The 24,492-nt window shown below is 40.3% G+C and overlaps 1 protein-coding gene across 21 annotated transcripts in view; it reads right to left on the reverse strand.

Annotated features, from left to right (window-relative positions):
* The window catches only part of cacna1c (calcium channel, voltage-dependent, L type, alpha 1C subunit), a 231,613-nt gene that overhangs the window by 32,901 nt on the left and 174,220 nt on the right, over positions 1-24,492 (reverse strand). For 12 of the 21 annotated variants that reach the window (XM_070548924.1, XM_070548927.1, XM_070548940.1 and 9 more), the window contains 14 exons: positions 23,741-23,809; positions 18,952-19,042; positions 11,035-11,061; positions 9,614-9,774; positions 9,460-9,533; positions 9,228-9,379; positions 8,915-9,116; positions 8,017-8,137; positions 6,198-6,312; positions 5,497-5,614; positions 5,354-5,423; positions 5,139-5,271; positions 4,861-4,990; positions 2,497-2,556 (listed from right to left, as the gene is read on the reverse strand). In XM_070548924.1, coding sequence (XP_070405025.1) covers positions 2,497-2,556; positions 4,861-4,990; positions 5,139-5,271; positions 5,354-5,423; positions 5,497-5,614; positions 6,198-6,312; positions 8,017-8,137; positions 8,915-9,116; positions 9,228-9,379; positions 9,460-9,533; positions 9,614-9,774; positions 11,035-11,061; positions 18,952-19,042; positions 23,741-23,809 — 1,523 coding nt within the window. The remainder of the gene's footprint in view (positions 1-2,496; positions 2,557-4,860; positions 4,991-5,138; positions 5,272-5,353; positions 5,424-5,496; positions 5,615-6,197; positions 6,313-8,016; positions 8,138-8,914; positions 9,117-9,227; positions 9,380-9,459; positions 9,534-9,613; positions 9,775-11,034; positions 11,062-18,951; positions 19,043-23,740; positions 23,810-24,492) is intronic. The other 9 variants (XM_070548957.1, XM_070548967.1, XM_070548955.1 and 6 more) reach the window with 1 other exon arrangement.

Below are 24,492 nucleotides of genomic sequence, written 5' to 3' on the forward strand. Positions count from 1 at the left end.
TATGAAGCTAAATTAAAGTTACTTCTGCAAAGTATACACAAGTTTTTTTCTTGTGTAGAAACTATGATTTTCGAGATATTAATAAATTTACTGTTCCTTTGACAAAAAAAAAAGAAAAGAAAAGGAAATGTATATCTGTGATGAGGGTTAAACTATGGAATAATGCCAGTGTAAATGTAAGAACTTGTGGTTGATGGTTACAAGAGTTTATAAGTTGCGCTGTAAATGTAAGAGTATTGTGAACTTATTTGAATAAATGGTGTATATTTCCCTTCTTCTTCTTTTCTGTTTTTGCTGAAATTGTACAGATTTACGTGTTAAAGGGGTAGATTAATTAGTTTAACCCTCTGGAGGCAGGCGTTGCAGATGTGCAACGTTAAAACCTACCTACCTGGTTACTCCACATACATATTCCATGAGCATTTTTTTACCTCAGAAGTACCTCTGAAGGACTTAGTTGTTCGTCCTTTTATCAAAACTTATTTTGAGCCCGAGAAGAATAATTGGTTAAAAAGGACAGGCATAAATATAAGCATTTTGCTTCAGCCTGAGCCTTTTCAGTCACTTTAAATATAATGTAATGTTTTATTGATTATATTATTATTATGTTTTTTGACTGAATAAATTCAAATTCAATTCAATTCAATTCAATATAGCTGGGTTTCATATGACGTAGCCTCCATGTCACCAAATGCAGATGGGGGACAGGAAGTAGCTGCCGCTGCACAGAACTCTGTTTACTCTCTTGACTGAGCGTCAAAATTCCCAAATTCTGCAGATCCTAGTAGATAACATCCTCGTTGTTAGCATTAGCTTTAGCATTATTATCATGAGGTAATGAATTAAAATAGCACAACTCACTACTTGCCCAACAAAAACAAGACGACAGCCTTTTAAAGCTTCTCTAGATCCTAAATGGTTAACCCAACCTGAAACAAAATAGTTTAAGGCTTCCAGGCCAATGAAAGGCTTTCATAGGCTTTGCAGTGTATTATGACTAAGTGGTTCACAGACAACAAATTACATATAAATTGGAGTAAAACAAAGTTTATGATTTTTGGTAATAGAAAAGTAGGTGATCTTATTACTCTGTCTATAGACGGTATCTTATTTGAAAGAGCAAATGAAGTTAAATTTTTAGGGGTTGTCCTGGAGCACAAACTTCATTGGAAAGCTCACATAAAATACATACAAAATAAATTGTGTAAAAGTATTGGCTTGTTAATCAAAGCAAAAAGTGTCCTAGAAGCAGCAACATTATTATATTATTCATTTATAGTCCCGTATCTTACCTATTGTATCCCTATTTTGACCTCCCTGCACCCGTCCCCCCTCTCTAATGTCCACTCCTTGTTCCCACCTCTCCATGATTCATCATGCTGCCTCACTGCCACCTACGACTGACTGGAAATTGGTTGTTGTTGTTGTTGTAATTGTTGTTGTTGTAATTGTTGTTGTTGTAATTGTTGTTGTTAGCCTCAAGGGCAACATGCCGATTATCACTTGTAAGTCTGCTAAATACATAAACACAAACATATTGTGTAGAGGTATGGGGTAATACAGATAAAACAAGAACTAGGCCACTGCTTTTATTGCAAAATAGAGCTATTAGAATTTTACATGTAGTAAATGCTAGGGAACATAGTAATAGGTTGTTCATTCAGTCAAAAATAATAAAATTTAATGATATGGTTAGTTTACAAACGTTATTAATTATGTTTAGAGCTAAAAAAATCTTACTGCCAATGGGGCCACAAAAATTTTGTACTGAATCCTAATGAAGGCAATACAAGAAAGAAATGTGAGTTTAAAGAAATGTTTGCACGAACGACACTAAAACAAATGTGTGTATCAGTTTACGGAGCAAAAATGTGGAATACATTGGAATGTGATTAAAAAAAGTTTAACTATCGCACAATTTAAGAATCTTTCCAAACAGAAAATATTAAAATCTCATGATTAAGGAATAAATTATGGAAAATAGTAATTTGTTTTGCATGTTATATTGTACAAATGTGACTATAACATATGAGGCCATTTTGTGTTATGTTACATGTTTTGCATTCAGTACTAGGGGGATGGCTATAAAAGATTTTCTTCTTCTATCCCCCGTTTTCACATGAAGATGGTTATGATTAATGCTGTACAATGAATTAATGAATTGATGTGATTATGTGTCATACATGTGAAATGAAATGAAATGAAATGACGTACGCAGCACAAGATAGTTTATGTTGGTCGCTTCTAAATCCCTGAAAGTGTATAAAAAGTCAGACTTTTTAAACTACATGGGTCGTAACCTAAAGGAAGGTTGTGCTGTTTTGTAGTGGAGCTAAACACCTCCTGTCCCATTTGAGTTTTGCTAGACTTCAGGGTCATGTGAGTGAAACCCAGCGATATTAACAAGGAAATGCATTTTGCAATATTTAAAAATCCCAGTACCCATGTTTTCCTCTCAGATGATGTATCTTTTGCACCAGAAACATTAACCAGTACCTTTAAAATGATCTCTATGGTGAAGAGTCCAGTGAAGACGTGGTCTGCATAGCCCAGGATCTGAAAACCAAAGAAGAAAAAATAATCTTTGTTCACAGAGAGAACCCTTCCATTGACAACGTGGATCATAAGTGCATACGCAACGTTTAAGGCTGTTCTATGTGGCTTTTTGACCGATATCCGGTACCGACGTCGTCCAACCATTCATTTCTAATACCAGTATAAACACATACCTCCTATCATTCATACTTAAGGGGACTTTTCAGACTTTTGAATTTTTATGCTCGCGATTGCCCCCTCAGGCCAAAAGCGTAACGGCAGCTTCAATAGTAGGCTCATGCACAAGGCGCGCATGCTGTACCAGTACACTCCTTAACGAAAATAACAGCTGAGACAGTCCCGTGTGTGTGTGTGTGTGTGTGTGTGTGTGTGTGTGTGTGTGTGTGGCCCGGAGGACAGAGGACAGGAGAACGGGCAGCTAATCAATTAAATAATTTGGTTCTGTACTTTTCACTTCAGCACCATATGCTGATGTTCAGCACAGCTGACAAAGGTTTAAGATGGGTCAGTCCGTCAGCTTCACGGAGCACCCCTTCCCTTGCTTGAAAAATTGTTCCAAAATGAAAGTTGAACCCACATCTTTTTTATCTGTGAATTCAATGCCGTTCGGCGAGTCTCAAATAAAAATTTGGGCATCTTACTGTAAAAAAATATATTATTAATGTAAAAAAGAAATTCTAAATAAACTACGTTCACATCCAAAATCAAACCCAGGTCTTCTGCATGAGAGTCAGACATCTTACAATGTGAGCTACACTCCAGTAACATTCAAAGTATCTGTAACTTTTATATCCTTAATGACAGCTGAAACAACGTCAAACCAAAGAACGGTTCAGAGCGAAAATGGCTATTTTGTTGCTAATTTGCAGGAAATATCTAGAAGAAAGTAGCTAAGGGTCCTCAGAAATGTAGCTAGCGTTGTCACTAGGCGTTAGTAACAGCAACAAAGTCGCTGATTTGGCACTGCCTCTCTCTCTGCTGCTAAAGCTACTGATAGCAAATGCTACGGGCGATGCCTGAGCGTGAACACGCATGAAGCAGCCTGCTCGACCCGAGCAGCTCTCTTTTTCTGTGATTTTACAGAAAAACAGGCAATCACAGTAAAAAGGCTCATTCTACAGGACCAGGGCATTGCAGGAGAATGTATGAAGAAGACATTTATTATTTCTATACATGTTTTGGCTGTCAAACTTCCATAATGTCCCTTTAAACTTTAAACCTTATTTGTGCTAAATATGATAACTTCTTCAATTTAAGCAAGGGCTGTTGCACCAAAAGGACAAAAGTATCTCACAAACTAAACATCACATCTGGCAAATGTTGATATTTTGAGCAAGAAACACGTAGCCCATGAGTTTGATATATAATATGTGCATGATCTGTAAAACTTACGTCATTAAAAGAGTAAAACCAATGCACATAATTTCAAATATCACAGTTTAATGCCAGTATCAGCCAATGTCATTTGTATATATATATAAATCATATCTATAAAATCCCTCATTGAGGCTTTTACTGTCATTATTGCAGTAACACCCAAGCTAAAATGAAATAAAACAGCTAAGAAAACATTCTGTAAACAGATCAGACTGTTTAGCATACAGAAGTTCCACACTAAGGTTAATTGGCTTGGCTAGTACACCACCTTCCACCAAAGCCTGGAAAATACAGTTTAACAGATCTTTGTTGGTCCCAAGAGAGTGAGATGTACACAAACAAATGCAGCACAGGGTATAACACAATTATAGTCATAAACACTGAATTATTAATCCACCAAGTGAGCAATTTATTTATTAGTAAACACAACCTCAGAAACACAAACAGAAGACCTTTTGTAGTTTCAGAGCTTGTGCTTGAGGCAGATCGTCTCTGCTCCGTTCTCTTTCAAAAACCATACTCAGAGCTGAAACACTTGGTTTTAAACCTGTAAATACATTTGATAAACTGTCTGGCTAATTTAAGGCTCACAACAAGAAAGAAGCACTTTATTGTGAAGAGTACAAGTGCGGTAATTCTATATTTTCTGGTTTTAAGCAAAGAAAACAAATGATTCTTTATGTTTTCTCAGTTTTAATACTAGTTACAGGACTGGAAGCAATCTCATTAAGTGTAACAGCCCTGTTAGCAAAGCTTTGGTTCATCTTTGCTGCTGTCAGCTATAATCCATTTAGCTAATAATAAAAGCAAGTGGGCAGCCGCAAAGTCTTGAGTCTTTAGTTTTTTTCTATGTTTGACATGCGGCCCATGAGTCCAACTCCCAACTATGTCAAAGGCAGCTCGGCAAATTGTATTTGCATCAGTCACCTGGTTTCTGAAGGAGTCGTTCTTGACCGGATCCTCCGCTGCCAGACTGATGCTGCTGAGCAGGATGAAGAAGAGGATGAGGTTGGTGAAGATGTTGTGGTTGACGATCTTGTGGCACAGAACCCTGAATCTGTAGATCAAAGCGGAGAAATGCAGATTTTTCTGTAACAGTGTGAACAAGAGTTGGACCAAAATGGAGACAGTGAGACAAAAGAAAGAAAGAAAAGAGATGCACCGTGAAGCTGAGAAGAAGAAAAAAGCTAGTGTGTATTATTTACTTGTTGGTGTGGCTGAAGACAAAGAATGCACGAGCCTCCGGCATGGGAACAGCCTTCTCCTTAAGCTGAATGTCAGAGAGCGGCCGCGGCCTCGGCCCCACAGGCATCTCAGGCTCATCATCCTCATCGTCTCCTGGAGGGAGGAAAAACAATGAGAATTGTGGGGTAAAAGCTTGGTTTGCATTCATTTTTGTTTAATGAATCTCCTCTGTCACCTATGTAATCGTTTGCAGGATATGGGTTCTTCTCTTCACTCTCATCTCCACAGCAGTCATCTATGTTTATCTGCAAAGGGAAATTATTTATTTACCCATGCACTGGTAGAGATCTACGGGCTTTCTTTCCTTCTCCAGCATACCTTTGTAGCAGTGTTGGCCTCTCCATCAGAGGTGATCGATTTCAACTCGATCTTCTCACTTTTCTTCTCCTCTATAGGTGGCTTCTCATTCTCCGTACGCTTTTCTGGACTGGTGAGTCTGACAAAAAAAAAAGAACCTAATTTTTCCATTCCCCACACCTTTCCTTCGTTGTTAAACCAAACGGTTGACATCAGAGGGTCGCAAACATGACCTGAGCTACAATGACTAAATCCAGTGAGTTTCCTGCAGTCAAATTATTCTTTTCCATTATGTTGCACCTCAGATCAATACAGGTCACAGCCAAGAGAGAAACATAATGATTCGCTCCACTTACAACACCATCTTCCCTTGCTGCATGGAAATCTCACAATTGTTGCTGACAAATTACTTTTATTAGACACTAAAAATGCCCAAGAATTGTGTTTAGAGCAAAAAGCAAAGCGAGATAATGTCAGCTTGATTTAAAATCAGCAAAATATTTTGTGGGACCGTTTTAGTGGTTTGATTTCAAGGTACTATTATCAGCCTCTTTAAATCACCTCCAGCCACCGCTGACTATCCAGGATAAAGCTCCCTCTTGGTGCTCCTGAGGCTTGCCAAGCCTCTTCTCTCTCTTTTTATCCCTCTCTTCTGCTGTTGGCATGAGACAAACATGTTTTCTGTTTCTAAGCTTCTCTCAGTTCCTCTTTTTCAGTTTTACCTGGCAAGTTTTTTCCTCTCCTTTGCCTCCTCCTCTTCTTTCTGGGCCGACGTCAAGCTTTCTGCATCTGCCAGATTGTCTACAGCGATGGCCAAGAAGACATTCAGCAGGATATCTGTTCAGAGGTTAAGCGCGTAGCTAACCGTACGGCAGCCTGTAGAAACTAAACAACTCTTTAAAGCAGTGGTTCCCAATCTGGGAACTGTGACCCCCCCAAGGGGGTCCCCAAAGTGTTGGAAGGAGGTCCCCACAGGGTTGTGAGGTTACCAAGAATAAATTAGTAAAAATTACATTTATAAAATCCAGATAACACTCCCAACAGTACCATCAAAACTCTGTGTAAAAGGCCTATCTCTGTATGTCTGAATAAAGTTTGTAATACCGTAAATCCTCTAATACAGGCCCGGGCCTGTATTCGACTCAAGCTCATCAAGCTCCAGGCCTTTATTGGAAGGAGGGCCAGAATTAGAGGCAGGCATCTATTTCTATTTGAGCAAAATGAACTAATGGTTCGCTGGAGTTTTTGACAATTAAAATTGCGTCCACATTTTCAAAGTTAAACACATTTCTTTTAACAACGGTAGTTTCTGCTTCAGCCCTCTCCCCCCTCCCCCCGCGCAGCGGCCGCAAACTCACTGATGTGCCTGCAGCCTCTCGGAGTTCCTGCTGCTCTAAACATTAAAATAATTATTTCATTTTCTGTTCCTCACTTCTGATTACCTTCAATGGTGTCTGTTTGTTGCAACAGCAGGTACAAAAACTAACTTGTTTTTATTTGACTATTTTTCTGTCCTGCCTGTTTATCATCTTCCTGCATCTCCTCTCAATCCTAAAGAGAAACTGCTACCTGGGTTCATATATATTCACCTTATGAGTTACCTTTGAACTGCAGTTCTAAAAGATCTACCGACCGCAAAAACAGCGGAGTGCTCGCTGCTTTCCGGCCGCATCAGTGATCGGTGCGTCACCGGAGGACAAGGTGATGCACCCCGCTCCACAGCAGCGAAACGCATCAGGCGCAAATAAAAGACAGAAAACATTAAAGGAAATGAGCCGACATGAACGATCGCGTGTCAGTACCGACGCTCTGGCACAGCGCGTTGCCCCCCCGACGCGCAGGAGCTTGTCACCTGCTGATAGCAGGCTGCTGTCTTTTCCGAGGGCTGCATCTTGCCGGTCATTATCACGTGACAGCGACTAGTCGATGCCAGGCATAAAAAGTCACTATAGAGCAGTGAAGTCGACTAGTTCATACAACCCCTATTGCTCCCCAGAGTGTTCTGCAGCATAATCAGCAAGTTCTCTTTGAACTTGATATCAAATTTTCGCCTCCTCTTCGTCTCCGCACGGTTAAAATTACCCTCGCTGTCTATCACTGGCAAATCAAAAGTGAGACGGATGACACAACCGCCCTCCGTACTTGCTTGTTACCACATTCCACCCGGCCACAATAAAATACCGGCCATTATTCACCTCCGCCGACTCCGACACCGGCCAAAATATGATACCCGGCCGTTAATTGAATACAGGCCATTATTAGAGGATTTACGGTAATTTACTTTTAATTGTGTGCATGTATGTAGGAGTTAGAATGGGGGGTCAAGGGTTGACTTAGACACAGGAAAGGTTGGTCATCGTGAAAAAAGGTTGGGAACCACTGCTTTAAAGGATTAAAAAGGTATGCCATTACTGAATATGACTTTTCTCTGGCACCTGAATAGAAACCTTAATAATAACAACTAAAACCCTCATTTTGACAGTAAGCTGTTATGTTTGTTGACAATACTGCCTCATGTAGACTTCTGCTGAGGAAGGATACAGTTTCCGCAGATGAAGAGGATGATAAAATAGATGCAGACCAGCATGCCAGGAAAAGACGGACCACCGTACGCCATGATACCATCATACATGACCGAGTTCCAGTCTTCTCCTGTCAGAATCTGCAGAGATAAAAAGCCCACCGAAATAAAAACCCATCCTACAGGGAGCCTAAGTGTCCTCCCTTGCCGGTCGGCTCATGGGTCCCCGGAAAAACGAAAAAAAGAATGCAAGTGAACGGGGCTAAAAGAGCTATTTTCAAATCCGCTTTGCCTTAGGCCCTGGATCGCACATATGTTGTACTGCAATTTAAATGGAAAGTTACGATGTGCGTTTCGATCCACACCAGTCACGTGTCTTGAGATTTATCAGCTTGTAAAAGTTAGTAATTAGATTACAAATCAGCACGTCGCATTAATGACGTCGCCACAGAATCTCCTCTCCCCTGGCGTAGCTGCTACTTTACACATGACCAGGTTTATGGTGGTTCTTTCCTCCTGAAGGAAGGATTAGAAGTTCATTGAACTTACAGCTATTTTTTCTCTGCTCTTCTCCGTGTCTGGTTTGGTGACATCACTTTAGTGAAGCGCATTTGTAGTCCTGGACTTATTTTCACACAAAACCTAAAATAATATTTCCCCCCCATTTGAAAATAAGCACATTCTTGGCATCAAAGTGTGTATTTCAAATTCACAGACGTAATATGTTAAATCCACGGCACACAACAAACGGAATTAGAAACACAGTTTTAGCTGCAAGCCGTGGCCCGGAAGTATGGGCGTGACTTGGGCTCCCTACGAAACTGTGAAAGTTTTATTTTTTAACTGCACAAAATAAAAACTCTCAACTTGCAGCTGAAAAGACATAAATATGACCAGTAATGACTGAAGCACTGTCACCTGAAACACGGTAAGCAGAGACTGGGGAAAGTTGTCGAAGGTGCTGCGCCGGGTCTCATCGAAGTTGAACTTCCCCCCGAAGAGCTGCATGCCCAGCAGGGAGAAGATGATGATGAAGAGGAAGAGCAGGAGCAGCAGGGAAGCGATGGAGCGAACTGAGTTGAGCAGCGATGCCACGAGGTTGGAAAGAGAGTTCCAATATCTACAAGAAGCAAACACATTTACATTCATCCTTATGTGAGAACAAATTAAAACACGCGCATTTACATTGTAAGATCACACACAGACTTTTGGGAAAAAAACTGAGGATAACCTGGTTATTTTGAAGATTCTGAGCAAGCGCACACAACGTAACACAGAGATGCCGAGAGGAGACATGATCTTTGTTTCAACTAGAATCGTCTCCAGGATCCCCCCACATACAACGAAACTATCGAACCGATTGAAGAGAGACACAAAGTACGCCTGTGGGAGAAAAAACGCAAGTTTATAGTTTCTCTAGACGATCGATGAACTTACCAAAACACAGTAGTGATACCACCCACCTGCAGACCCAGACTGTACATCTTCAGCAGCATCTCTCCAGTGAAGAGAGCCAGTAAAACTTTATTGGCGATGTCTGAGAAGAAAAGGGCAGCATTTAGTACATGAGGGAGCAGAAGAACGACTTGATTTTGCATTTATATCCCTTGTGTGTACCTTGCACATCAGTAAGCCACTGAGGCTGCTGGTGATGTTCAGAAGCGATGGTCAGAGTGTTGAGGAAAACCAGGAAGATGACCAACCAATAGAAAACCTGGGACTTGACTGCTGCACGACACTTCCTTCTACACAACCGGTTCCATCTCCGAGAATAGCGACTGATAAGGGAGGACAGATTGAGACATTGAGATGTAAAGAACGATAGAAGACAGGAAAAAAGAGAAGATTAATGGAATGATGGAAACATCTGATCCAGAAGACAAAGTGGAAAAAAGATGACGATGAGAAACAGGGTGAAGCGGCGCCAGGAGAAGAGAGATAGGGAAAACAAGAAACAATCAAAAGAAACAAGTGAAGAGTGACAGAGACAATAAGCGAAGGAGAAAAAACAACAAGAAAAAGTCAAGAAGTCTGTGTCCAGAATTACGATGGCGTGTAGTCCAAGCTTTGTGTTAGAGCTGTTGCACAACATTAGTCATCCTCTATATCAGAACTTCTCAAAAACACTTGTGATAATTCAAGACTCAAATTTAAAGAGAAATGCGTTAAAACAGAGTCAGAGACAAAGAGGAAGGAGTGCAGATGCAAACATCAGTTTTATTAAGGGGACATGAAACAAGTTTTCTTTTTAAAATTCATTTAAACATCTGTCAGGGTTGTATTTTTGGATTCAAGCTGCACCATCAACAATAAATATGATTTAATTTCAATAAATTATACACAGGTGATGCTGAGTTTAAGCTAAATTATCCATTGACTGACACTTAACTTTATGTGCCTCCACTAGTGTTGTGTTTGAACATAATTAAAGGGTCATTACGCTCTGTTTGTGAGAGGAAAGGTGTTTTGTGTGTGTATTCATTTATAGAAGCCAATGAAAAGCTCCCTTTCTGTTATTATAGTATAGTGCTGCTGAAGGTGGTTGGAGGGACCGGTGGTACCAGTGTTCGGCAAGCCTTGCCTTAGTCAGTGTGCCCCAGGGCAGCTGTGGCTACATTGTAGCTCATCATCACCAGCGTGTGAATTGGTGTGCGAATGAACAATTGTGTTGTGAAGTGCCTTGGGGGGTTGTAGGACCCTTAGAAGGTGCTATACAAAGACAGGTCCTGTACCATTTACCATTATATTGTCGTGAGTAAGACAGGAACATTAATACGACTCTGGTTCTTATTTGTAAGATGTAGAAAAATCAGGAATCAGGGAAAATTAAGAAATTTGTCTCTAAAGGTGAAAATATATATATATAAAATTTAGGAGTAAACATTAAAAACATAAAAACTAAATCAATACTAATAAGTGAGACTTGTGAAAATTCCGTTAGAAGTTGAGTTTGTACACAAGTACGCTCTCATACACACAAACACAGCCACTGCACAGATACCACTGAAATCAAAGGACTCTGGTAAACATGTACTAACCTGAACTTGGATTTGGAGATCCTAATTCTGGAACACAGAAAACAGAATGGATTATACATACACACATAGCACACACAGAGACACGACAGACGTGATTCGAGTCGGGAACTGGACAATGAAGCATCCTTCTTTGGCAAATATGTTCTTTGACCAACCTGCACTACTAAGGAGCAAAGAACATGTCTGCTGAAAGGTCATTTTGTCTGTTTTAACGCATCCACACAAGTAGGGTGTGTTCTATTTGGAAAGCATCTCCCCCTTTAAACACATATACAGTGGCACCCAGTCAAAAGAAACAGTTTGAGTTTCATCCAATTAATCCTGAAGAAAAATGACAATACATCATTGAAATGATTGTCTGTTGATTGTTCACCACTGTAACATCAAAAACACAAAGAACTGAGGACAGAAGATTATGGAAGACATTTTGACAGAAAAGAAAAGGAAAATCCACGAAGGAAAACCACATTTAGTTCCAGATCTGAGGGCGAGGGATCTGCTGTAACCGTCCCAGTGGCCTAGTGGTATGAGTGTCCGCCCTGGGACTGGGAGATTGGGATTCAAATCCTGGTCAGGTCACACCAATGCTTCCCTGCTTGAAAAACTCACCTGTTCAAGCTGGTTTTGGTGTGACCTTCATCACCCTCTCCTTGTTCTGCTCTCCCTATTCCACCTTCCTCAGGATCCACTGATTTCCCTCTTTCCTATTCACTCTCTCTCTTTCTTTACATTTTTTTTATCACAACTGTCTATTTTTTGCTCATTTTAAATATATTTTTAATCATTTTCCAAATTCGTTTTATATGTTTACATTTTTTGTTTTTGTGAAGCACCTTGTGATTTTTATCTTGAGAGGCGCTATAGAAATTATATCTTCTTCTTCTTCTTGACCCTCAGCATTAAGGGTCAGACTGGGGGGTTGTGTCACATTGAGGGGAAGGTTAGGACCCAAAGTGCAGATTACCCAGACGACAAGAGGCTGGAGATGATGTAAAGTAAATATGCTTAATTTTGCAGGACGAACAAAAATAAATGCAAAGGCAGTGAGCCAAAAGTCCAAAAATCCAAAAACCCTGGTAACAAGAACAAAAGCTCACTGAGAGCACCAAAACCGGGAGACAAAAGCTCAACTAGAGCACGAAACAACGCTGACAAACATACAATGGACCGACAACAACACGGAGACAAGACAGGGCTTAAATCTGGGACGTAATTTTGGGGGGGGGACGGGTGGGACATGTCCCCCCCACTTTTTCAAAAGGCAGTTTTGGTCCCTTGCACTTTTTTCCGTCCAAAAACAATGTTACGCTCCATTAAATGGATTTGGTTGAGCACTAGGACTGAAACGGAAACCGGTTTACTATTAGACCCGCCCAAAAGCTAATCTATTGGCTCTGCTGATACTTGCTAACGTATTTTTGGCTGTTGCTGCTGTCACTCAAGTTGTAAACAGTCAGAACGTGCTCACGTTGTTTTGCTAGTTTGGAGCCGCTAGGGAACACCGGTACTGAGTCACATCGTCAACTAGACGCTGTGTAATATCAGAGCTCAGCTCAGCTTCCATTACATAACATTTGAATAAGTGTTCATTTGTGAGTCTTTGGTAGTTAGGCACAGCCAGGAGGCAGCATGTCAAGAAACCGAAAAGTGGATATAAGAGACTTCTTTCAAAGTCAAAACGTAAGTTGGAACATGTGACACCCCTGCATTAAGCTCAGACTCACCTCCTCCTTCACAAACATACTCAAAACTAACTTTTACAAACTCATCTCCTCCACATAACTGACTCCTCAGACACAATTTATTCGTATTATTATAATTATTATTTTTTTATTATTACTATTATCATCATAATTATTATTACTAGTAGTAGTAGAAGTGTAACTTCAAAACTTTTATCATTTAACTTTATTGTAAACTAATCTATTGCAATGCATATTTTCACATTAAAAAGCTCTGAAAAATGAACAGTATCATCATCGTCAACGGATTTTTTTAAGCTTAATGTCAAAGATGTACACTTTTCATTAGATTTATCTTATTTTTTCCATTTATTTTTTGTGTGTTGAAATGCAACAACTGTTTAAACACTTTTAAGGGGAAAAACATATTTAATATGTTTTTATACACTCAAATGTTAGGGTGATGATCATGTGTAAAACATTAGTTCAGCATGTCCTCTAACACAGCAAATGAACAAACGGCCAGATCTCAGGAGGGACCGTTTATGTATAAATAATTTTTATACTTTTGACTAGGCCTGGGAAAGTAACACATTTTGCTGGATGATATTTTGTCCAACAAATTGTTGATGATAAACGATATTGTCAACATTATCTAGACCAAAATAACCACTAATATAATGTTAATATATCATAATAATGCAAGTACACCCTTTAAAATGCAACAAAGAAACCTTCATTTAACATTGAAATGTCCAGAACCAGAACTTCTAAATGAATAAAAATAACAAACAAAAATTAAATAAAAAAGGAATCTCACTCCCTGTTAGAAAATGTTGCACCAAAAACAATAAAAAAAGACCCAAAACAATAAATACAATGGCCTATCCATTGTCAACAGCCAAAACTGCACTTCAATAATGATAATAAATAAAAATAATAATAGAGTTGTACATTTTTTAACTTTGATATATATATATATATATATATATATATATATATATATATATATATATATATATATATATATATATATATATATTGAGGATGGAAAAATTATTGAGATGGGCATGTGACGTGTCAAGGGGTCTTTACATAACACCCCCCACCCCAAATCCGCACAAGCCTGCTGTGTCCCCCCCCACTTCTGAAATCAAAATTTCGTCCCTGGCTTAAATAGACTGGGAAGATGAGAGGGAGATAATTGCAGGTATGTGGGGAGAGGGACCAGGTGAACACAATTACTAAATCAGGGAGGAGGAAGAAAACACTGGTGGGAAAAACACACTAAATACTGAAAGGCTGTAACAAAGGAAAATGACCTAAGAGAAAAAACAAAAGACCAGAAAGCATGAACCATGACTAATATACTAAGGGGAAGGTGACACTAAAGGAAAACACTATAGAAAGAAACAAAAGGGGCGTGGCTAAGAGGGGGCCAAGAGAGCACAGGACCTGGTGAAGGGATGTCTGAGGGGGGGAAACCTAAAGGGCAAATGGGGAACACCAGGAGACACATGAGGAAGACGCAGACATGACACATGAGGGCGCTAGAAGACACAAAAGGAGCACCTAGAGAGGATGGAGAAACACCAGGAGGCACATGAAGGAAGGGGCAGACGCAGACCATGACAGGTTGCAGCTCACTGCTCCCCATGAGGATGGGTCATATTTGGAGAAGTAATTTCACCAGTGTGTGTGGTGATGACTAATGGGACTTTAACTTTATTAGGAGAAAAGGATATTTGGTGTCTGACCACTAGCAAATAAAAAATAACCTGCTACTGAGAGTAATTTCCAAACTCAGAACAACGGTATTCAAAAATGATCTTGAGTTGATTATTCACGCCTTTTTATTGTCCCGTTTAGACTACTGTAACAGTTTATTTTCTTATCTAAACAAAAAAAAAGAGTTGTCCTGCTTACATCAAGTTCAAAATTGTGCGGCTAGAATACTGACCCGTGCCAACAGAAGAGCTCACATTACCCCATTCTAAAAGCTCTTCATTGGCTCCCAATTTCTTCTCGCATCAATTTTAAAATTCTTTTGCTGACTTTCAGAGCTCTGCATGGTCAGGCTCCACTGTACGTTAGAGACATGCTCTGTCCTTACATGCCTTCTCGAAGGTTGAGATTGTTGGATCAAAATCTTCTTATGGTCCCCCGTACTCGATTCAAGACACGAGGAGATCGCTCATTGCAGGCCGTCGCGCCAAGGCTCTGGAATGAGTTACCTCTGTTCTTACGTTCTCTCAACACAGTTGATGCTTTTAAGAGCAATGTGAAAACTCATTTGTTTCTCCGGGCATTCTAAACATACTTTGCATGCGGATTGGCTGTATACGACTTTTTATATATGTTGTGACTGTATTTTATAGTAGCCTTTTTATGTGTCGTTTTAACGTGTGAAGCAATTTGTGACCTTTTTGTCTGTGAGAGGTGCTATATAAATAAAGCTTACTTGCTTACTTACTTACATAGGGTTATAAAAACTAGCCTGTCCCCTTGAATTTTTGGAGAAAATTGTGCTGTGCTCTGATTTTTTTACTAAAAGGAATGACAGACTAGCTGACTCACTGCCTGAAACGATAAAATGTCTCATTGACAGCACAAAATGACTGACCGGCTGGATATGGAACCTGACAGTACATACATCTGTTCATGTGTCCATCTCAATTAGGACATCAGCAGGTGCTCCAGCAGCTCTTGTCCCTGGGTTTGTCTTCTAGCTAAGGGAGGAGGAAAACTGACAAACACCGAACGTCTCATTTTGCTACGAAGTGGAAGAAAACGCCTGCAGGGACAAAAATAAGAACTTTTCTCTTCTGGTAAACCAGGCTGCCTCAAATACTCTGAGTTTTATGAAGTCTGTTTTTGTTTTAATCTTGAGGAAAATATGTGTTTTTAGTTAAAATGCCATGTTGTTTGTGTGTGTTTTATTTGCTTTGTTAAAGGTGTTGAACACTGTGGTCTCTAGTAACAAGGAATGCCTTGTAGATCATACTCAGTGAGGACAAAACACCGGTGCACCATTTCCAGGAACTAGGAGTGAGCCACATCACAGCTGAGGGTCGGACGGCAGGTTTTGGAGTCTTATTTCCTGATGTTTGGACATCTTGCCTCGGACTGGATAACAGTAATGCGACTCTGCCACTGACTTGCAACGTTCATGTTTTGTCTCCACAACTAACACAAGCCTGGAGGAGTTCTGCTGGGTGGTCGAGTTGCTAATGCTAATGGTTAGCTTCTACTAGCGGGGGCGTTCTCTGCTGTTTCCTGAATGTTAAACCACCAACAACTTTCCCTGTTGTGAGTCAGGATGGGTGAGTCCATGAATGTTAAGTGACAGTGTGACTTTTCAAGTCCTAGAGTTTCACATCTATTTTCTATCAGCTAATGCAGGAGATAGGTGTAGGAGGCTATTTTCATGTTCAGCCTGCATGAAAAGTGACCCATTATAATCAGAAAAAATCAGAAAAAAATGATTTTTCAGTGTTCCACACCTTTAAATATTTAATCAACAAACGTTGGGTAACAGACATCCACTAACTGCATCACAATCGTTTCTAATTTTGGCCACAATCATAATGAAAAGATTTTTTTTCTAATTATTTCTACTTTCCATCTGCCTTTGTTTTCAGAGTAAACACTTCCAGGGTGTTGAATTTCCTTAACCCATCATTCGGGACGCAACTAGACACAAATTCAATTTATTGTGACAAACAGAATCATTTGTCTGAGACAGAGCAGCCTGGAAAGGCCTCTGTAAAAGCAGATAGGAAAAATCAGACCTTTGTAAGAGATGAACTACCAGTCTGTCGCCGCATGAGCCATCTTTAATCCGATTTAAAAATAATAAAAATCTGTTAAAAAGTATGAAGTGCTAGCTTGTGACGTCTGAAAAAGTCCTGTGCAGGTAGATTCAGATTGGAACAAACATTTGTGGTTTTGGCCACAAATAAGACTTAATTAAATTCTAAAAATGGTTTGTTGAAAAAAATAAAACGTTTACAGAAAAGTTAAGAAAATTATGATTTTGAACACGTGACTCTCATTTGTAAATTAACACATTTTGAATGATAAAGTTAAATAAACTGGAATTAATAGTTTTTGTTTGATGTTTAATCTTTTGAGAGAGTAAATGAGTTTGGCACAACATCTGAGAGAAACAGGTTCCAGCTTAGATTGATGGTAGGTGTTTTTACATCCATTCACACACACTCACCTGTTACCGGGTAATGCACTGAATGCAGAAATGTCCAGAAAAGAGATTTTAGGAAACTCTATAAACTTTTAAAATTAATCTCTCTTCTATTTTCATGTAAGCTGCTGGTATCTTATCTGTTTATGTTGGTTTCCACACAGTATTTTGTTTAAAAATTTTCTTAAAATGTGTACATCTTCAACATTTAGATTTTTGAACCTTTGAAGTGTTTCTGCATTACACTTTCTAGCTGTTTACTCTTTAATCTTACTCTTTATTTTTTAATCCCCTTTATGCTTCGGTTTTGAAAGTGGCTGCTACTGTGACATGAACAGTTCGCCACTGAGAGACAGTAAAGGGATTTTCTGTTCTTAGTTGTTTAAAATATTGCAGCAAGAAGGTCCTGGGTTCACTTCCCGGCCTGGGATCTTTCTGCATGGAGTTTGCATGTTCTCCCTGTTCATGCGTGGGTTCTCTCCGAGTGCTCCGGCTTCCTCCCACAGTCCAAAAACATGACTGTTAGGCTGATTGGTCTGCCTAAATTGTCCCTAGGTGTGTGTGTGTGTGTGTGTGTGTGTGTGTGTGTGTGTGTGTGTGTATGATTGTTTGTCTTGTGTGTCTGTGTTGCCCTGTGATGGACTGGCTCTCTGTCCAGGGTGTACCCCGCCCGATTGCCCATTGACCGCTGAAGATAGCAGCCCCCCCCCCCCCCCCCCCCAGAGCACACTAAGGCAGAGGCCTGTTGGGTCATGGTTCCTGAGAGGTCGTGTGTCAAATAGAATAAAACAATGAATTTGTTTGAATAAATAAAAAAAAAAAGATAAAAGCAGAGGAGGGAGCAGGAGTGAGTGAGTCAGCTGTTCGTGAGCTCCCACAGGGGAGGAAGAAAACAGCTTCAACACTCAAAGAAGAAGAAGACACGAAGAGCAGAACACAGAAAAGGAAAGGAAAAAGGTGAATTATCTGTTAGAATTACAGTAAATAGCATTTGATTTAAAGACAGGTGTGATTTACAGACTCAAATGAGCAGATATAAATCCTTAACTTGAGGAATTAAAGCCCTATATGTGCAACTACTTTTTCTACATCTTGACTTCTGTGATGAATTAAACCCCCATCCCCATTTTCAACATAACCTCACAAACATCTGGAAATGAACACACTTGTTTGGTTGCAGTCCAAATATTTAATTAAAAAGAACCTCCTTGTGTGTCAACGAGGTGAAAACGTGTTTCGTTGACTTTGCAAATCAAAGAGCCCACCTCTGGGACCAGCACATGTGGTTATTTGTCTCCTCTGATCCATCCATGTTCACCTTAGTTAAAGAGCAAGTCACCCCCAAATCTACTTTTTTCTGAAAAACTATATAAATGTGTGTCTTATCGTGCTGCAGACACGTGTAGTCATAGTTTTGCACTTTAGTGCATTTTAATTAAAATTTTAATTTTCTGCCTAAAACTGTCAGCTTTGTGCCGTTGTCAGGAAAAAACTCTGCGCTGCATTTGGATTTAAATCTGTCATCGCTATTGGCTAAGAGGTACCTTAGAACGTTAGCTGGTACCATATGATGTCACAATGTCATCGTGAGTCTGTGTGTGTGTGTGTGTGTGTGTGTGTGTGTGTGTGTTTGTTAGCGGCTCCGCCCTCTCGGTCTGCCAGGCAACACCATTTGTTGCATTTTTCAAACAGGGAGTGGGAGTGGAGTAATACTCTGGTAGGGGGTGACTTGCTCTTTGGAGTTTCATCATCATGGTGTGTGTTGACGACCTTCTGTTTCTCTACTCCAACAACCTTCAGTGCATGAATAACCTGCATAACTCCATGAGCCTGATGAGACAGAGGCCGTCTCAGTTTAGATCAATGAAAGGTAGAGGCAGGCCCAGCCGTTCGTACCGTGTCTGAGTCTGCAACTCTGGACATAAACAAAATGTAAACGGGCAGGAACTCATCTGTAGGAATGACAGGAGGAGAGAGGGAGAGCGGAGGACGAGCAGAAGAGGTGTGTTTGGGAGAAAAGGGTGAGGAACTCACGCTAGTCTGGTACAGCAAGTCTCCCCCTCCACGTCTCCCCCCGGGGCGTTATCCGTGTTGACTGATTCATTCTCACTGGCTGGCATGCTCACTGAGAAACGGGTGAAAACAGACAAGAATAAAAAAAAGAAAATTTATTCATATGAAAAAAAAATTTGCATCAGCATTAATGTTCTGTATGTTTGTGATGTAGAGGTCGGGGCATACTTTTATTTCTCTGTAATACCTTGGTTTGGTTTGTAGTAAAAGTATAAATAAAGGCATTATTAACTGTTACCACATTTCTGATTAATTCCCTAAATAGAATTTTTTTACCAGTTATTTGCAAGGGTTTCAGTTTTACATTTTCTATTTATCATTTATCTATTTTACTTTTTTGGGTCAATACAGTTATGCTATTATTGTTGCAGCAGAATGTTTTCTGAGTCTCTCAATCCGTAAACTGACAAGTTGAAAGGGTGAAAATGTGCGGACATAGATGGATGAATTAATGTCGTGGCGGACGGGGGAAGAGTTTGATGTGCCTGGAACGAATTTGTGTTGAATGGGAGCCGGGGTGGAAAATATGGAAGCAGGATAAGAGGAGGAAATAATGTAAGCACTGAAAGAAACACAGATAAAGAGAGGGGACGGCTAGTTGAGACACTGAAACCGTTCGTTGCTACTTATTGCTTGTGTCCGTTTTTGCTTGTTGGTGAGACTGAGCAGCATCAAACCCTTCTAGGAACCAGAAACAGACCCTGCACATAAACGTCAGCTCATTTTGGGCTAAAATAGGAAACAGACTGCTCCCAAACACCCGATCAGAAGCATCAAGTCTGGTTTATTTTTAGGAGCAATCGCAGCCTTTCCCCTACCTTTCACTTAATCATTGTTGTGAATTATTATATGAAAATCAAATAAATAAATAAAACCACAAAAACCTACAAACTGCTTTCAGTTTTGTCAAATCTTGTTTGCAGTTGGTCATATTCTGAAGAAAGCTGCGATTTTACCTCAACTCTCGACACGTGTCACCAGCTGCTGCGCTGCCCGGTTAAACAGTCCTGAGGCCCACCGGTTCCTCCAGAGGCTGAAGCCTTTCAAGCGCTACAAAAGCAGCCTGGTGCCTTCTCCTCAACGGAGCTCTGAACTAGTTTAATACCTATTATTAAAGTAAACCCAAAAGACCAGAGGTGCAGAGGCAAGAAAGGAGAGAAAGCAGCATAGGAAGAGACATGACTGACGGGAAAGAAGATCTCATGATGGAAACCGGCCACATAGTAGAGAGAGGAATTTATTGTTGGCCTGTGTCAGTGATGTTTGGAGTCTGTAATGAACTAGCTCTTCACCGAATAACAACCCCTTATGGAAGAGTTTGGTCTAATGCAGATGATGTGGTCCTGTTGGCTTCATCAGACCATGATCTCCAGCTTTCGCTGGAGCGGTTCGCATCCAAGTGTGAAGCAGCCAGGATGAGAATGAGCTCCCCTTAATCCGAGACAATGGTCTTGAATCGGAAAAGGGTAGAATGCCTTCTCCGGGTCAGGGATGAGGTCCTGCCTCAAGAGTATCTCTAGGTCTTTAAACATCTTCTGTACGTTCATTCTGTGTCAATTTGCCTTTTTGGTTCTTTTAAAAACCACAAAAAAAGGGTTGTTCTTTACCTTGTTTTGCCAATATTTTGGTTAACTACTATAGCCGTCTTCAGAGCAGTGCCGGTGTTGGTGGTGTGACGTCCTTCTCCGTTTATCTGCGGACAGCAGAGGACGATGTTGCCCTCTGCGGCCCGCGCCCTCCTCAGTCCCATGCGTGATCTAATGTGCGGACTCCACCGTCTCTGTTCATGGTTCGGTGTCCACGTCTCTTTATTTGTATTGCTTCTTTAATCCATCTTTTATATTTTTGTAGTTGGGTGTTTGTGATCTTTGTTTGGTCCCAGTCCATTATATGGTTTTTCTCATATGCAGTGGTCTAGTACAGCAGATTTCTTTTTTCTACATTCTGCTCTTTTTTCCTTCTCACACTCCTTTCTATGTTCTGTTGTTCATGTGTTCATGAATGACTCCACACATGCCCAGCTGCTATCTTGTCCTTTGGGTGTACCGGTCTTTTTCCAACTATTCTCTATGGCTTGGTTGGTTTGTTTATGTTGTGTTTTTTCATAATTGCTGTTATTTTTCTGTAATGCCTTTGATGTATGGAAGAGTTATCACAGGTTTTGGTCCTTGTTTTTCTGGATTTCTGGTTCTTTGTTTTGGTTGTTCTTTTCTTTCTGTTGTTGTTTCCCTTTGATTATTGCCCATGTCAGGTATCCACAGGTCTTTAAAGTGTTTTGTATAATTTAGTCCTGTTGTTACGGTCCCGTTCTTCTGTTATTATGTTTGCTCGGTGGTATAATGTTCTGATCACTGACATTTTGTGTATGGCAGGGTGTTCTGAAGCCCATTATAAATATTGTTTTGTATGTGTTGGTTTCCTGCATGTGTTTATGTTCAGGGCCCTGTCACTCTGTCTAGTTATTTTCATGTCCATGAAGGTTATGCTGCCTTCTATTTCTTCTTCATAGGTAAATTTTATGTTGTCTGTGTCATAGATATTGTTCGGGTATTCTGTTAGTGTCTCCGTTTGTCCTTTTGGTATCATTTCTAGTATATTGTCAATGTAGCGCAGGGCTGCAACAAACGATTATTTGGATCATTGATGAATCGGATGGGGTCTCGACTCAAGCAGTCAAAATGAGTTTTCTCGTAGGGTATCTGCGTTCTCCCTGAGAGATCTGGGAGGGGCTCAGAGATTCGCTGCTCCTCCACATTGTGAGGAGCCAGTTGAGGTGGCTCGAGCATCTAGTCAGGATGCCTCCTGGACGCTTCCCTGGTGAGGTTTTCCGGGCATCGGGAGGAGACCTGCAGGAAGATGCAGGACACGTTGGAAGGACTATGTTTCTCGACTGGCCAGGAACTGGCTCAAGTGGCTGGGGAGAGGGAAGTGTGCCTCTCTGCTTAGGCTGCTGCCCCCTCGACCTGACCCCAGATAAGTGGAGGAAAATGAATGGATGGATGGATGGATGGCAAATGTTGTTCAAGGTTGAAGGAACTGACAAATAGAAGGTTTAACGAACACATTCTCACAACCTAAGCGGCTTAAATCGATGATGGGTGATCAAGCATTTGTTTCGAACGCGTCAGGAGTTCCAAAGTGTCGGGAGGCGACGTGTTGAGCCAGAGCATCACTTTCCGACACCCGCGGTAAAACGGTGATTTCACCAAATTGTGACCTTTACCTTTTTGCTATTTAACCTTCCCTTCACCCCTGTCCTAACCTTTGGGGCTCCCAACGCGTCGGAAACAAACACTTGGTCACCCTTTGTCAGTTTTAGCAGCTTTGGGTGTGAGAATGAGCTGTTTTACCAGGTTTTTTTCTCTAATATTCAGTTGCCTGAATTCTTCCTGCAGTTATTTAGAAGCTTCCTAATAAAGTCTTCTTTTTCATTTAACATAAAAAAAATTAGCTGCAACCCCAAATCCAGATAGCTGCAGGTTAGCCTGAAATTTCTCAGATGTTCTGTTATTTTCCTTTTTCCCCCGATGATTAATACCAAATTAATAATTTTTGATCATGTATTTAAAACCTTTAGCATTTTATTTATTGATGCACTTTTTTTAGCGGCATTCGTTATGCTCTCTGACAGCTCTCTAACTTAAAGGTAGGTAAATAATGAAGCATGACTGTAATTATGCTCACATTTTTGGTTACGATTAAGGAGAAATTAGGAGAGGCCATATTTGTGTCAAATGGACAGATTTTCCACTTTTGCTTTTGTTATAGAACTTTATTCCAATACTTGCATTAGCAGCTGTTTGAGAGTATATCTGATTTTGTCCCTGTGATTCTGGATAGCAAACATCACCTTTTTATCTGTATATCAGTATACTGTTGCACATTTTTGTGTCTAGTAAGAAAATATTTCTACAAAATGCATTTTAAATCCCTCCCAAAATAACCAACAAATACCTTATATTAGTTTGACTTCTTTGTTTTAAAAACAACAAATTCGCTGTCAACAAAAATGTTGAGGCAGAAAATTAAACCTTGACGCTAAACTTCGGGCTGAACCCGCGAAAAACTTTATTTTTTATTATTTCATCATTAGAGCTTGTAATAATGCAAGGGGTTGTAGGGAAAGGAATCTGAAACAACAAGGAGAGAATTGTGCCATCAATAATAATAATAATAATAATAATAATAATAATAATAATAATAATAATAATAATAACAATAATACTATTTGAAACACCTAAGCTGCAATTACTTTCTGTGATAACACCATCCTCTTGTTATTTTTTCAGACCAGTCAGGCACGTTGTTTTTATCTCAGCGCTGTAGAGTTGTTTCTTCTCATTGCCTCCTATTTCTTGTTCAGAGCTCGTCATCTTAACATAAATAAAATGTTTAAAAGCCAAAAAGGCTATTGTTCTGGCCTGCATCAGGTGTAAAGATTGTACATGACCTTAAAATAATGGTTGAATGGCCACTTATCCTTCAGTAGATGAACAAAAGCCCTCAGGAAGACGATGAGAACAAACTATTTTACAGAGCTGAGGGGTCATTTCTACCCACTAAAGGGTTTGAAGCTCTAGAGGGTGCAGATAAAGATGCTGGCTTCAGTGAAGGAGAGGTGGATAAAGAAGAAGGGAATAAAAAAAAGTAAACATATAGGCATAGAAACGGTGCACAAGAGGTTGCAGTCTGCTTGCAATAGTAAAATCCGTTATAACTGAATTATGCTGGTCCATGCAGGCGGACGCACACGCCTTACGAAGAAAAGCCGCATTTTTCTTCACGGCTCCACGGAGAGACAGAAAATGACGGGCTTTACCTGGAGGACAGAGAGCATGACTCAAGAAGACAAAACAAACATTTACACACATGTAGGGGTCCACATGAGCGTCCCGACCACAGCGACACAAAAATGCACACAAACATGTACATAAACAGTGTTTTCATTGGCTCAGTGGCTTCCTTCAACACAATCCTGTAAGTTAAATCGTAGTATGAGACTTTCTGGCAGGAGCACAGCTCTGTTAGCTCTTTTCTTCCTGTGTGTCTTTTGCAAGCATAGAAATCTGAAACGTTAAAATCAGATCCAAGTTCAGAGCAGGGCAGAAAGACATAGAAGACAGAAAGAGAACATTTGTCTTAAGGAGGAGTGATAATGTAGAAATGAGAGGAGGTTACCTTTGACTTTGAAAGCAGGGACAGGACAGGATATCATAGTCTGTTTACCTTCCTCTAATCAGCTGTTTTACTTTCTGTCTGCTTTCCCTTAAAGGCAGATTATGTAACTATGTGCTAAAGTGACCCTTTACAGAGTTAATGCCCCCTGTGGCCAGAATACCATACTTGCAACTTCAGAGTATCTGGACCGCTCCCCTTAAGTAACGTATCTACATCAGATCGTCAGAGCGCTGTGTGGATCCCAGCTGCCACTGAGCAGCGCTGCCAGCCAGCTGGTGCTGCCGACCGGCGCTCCCGACTCCGGCCCTGTCAGCTAGCTGCTCA

The sequence above is a fragment of the Nothobranchius furzeri genome, chromosome 1 (genome assembly GCF_043380555.1).
Source record: "Nothobranchius furzeri strain GRZ-AD chromosome 1, NfurGRZ-RIMD1, whole genome shotgun sequence".
In the NCBI taxonomy this organism is placed as follows: domain Eukaryota; kingdom Metazoa; phylum Chordata; class Actinopteri; order Cyprinodontiformes; family Nothobranchiidae; genus Nothobranchius; species Nothobranchius furzeri.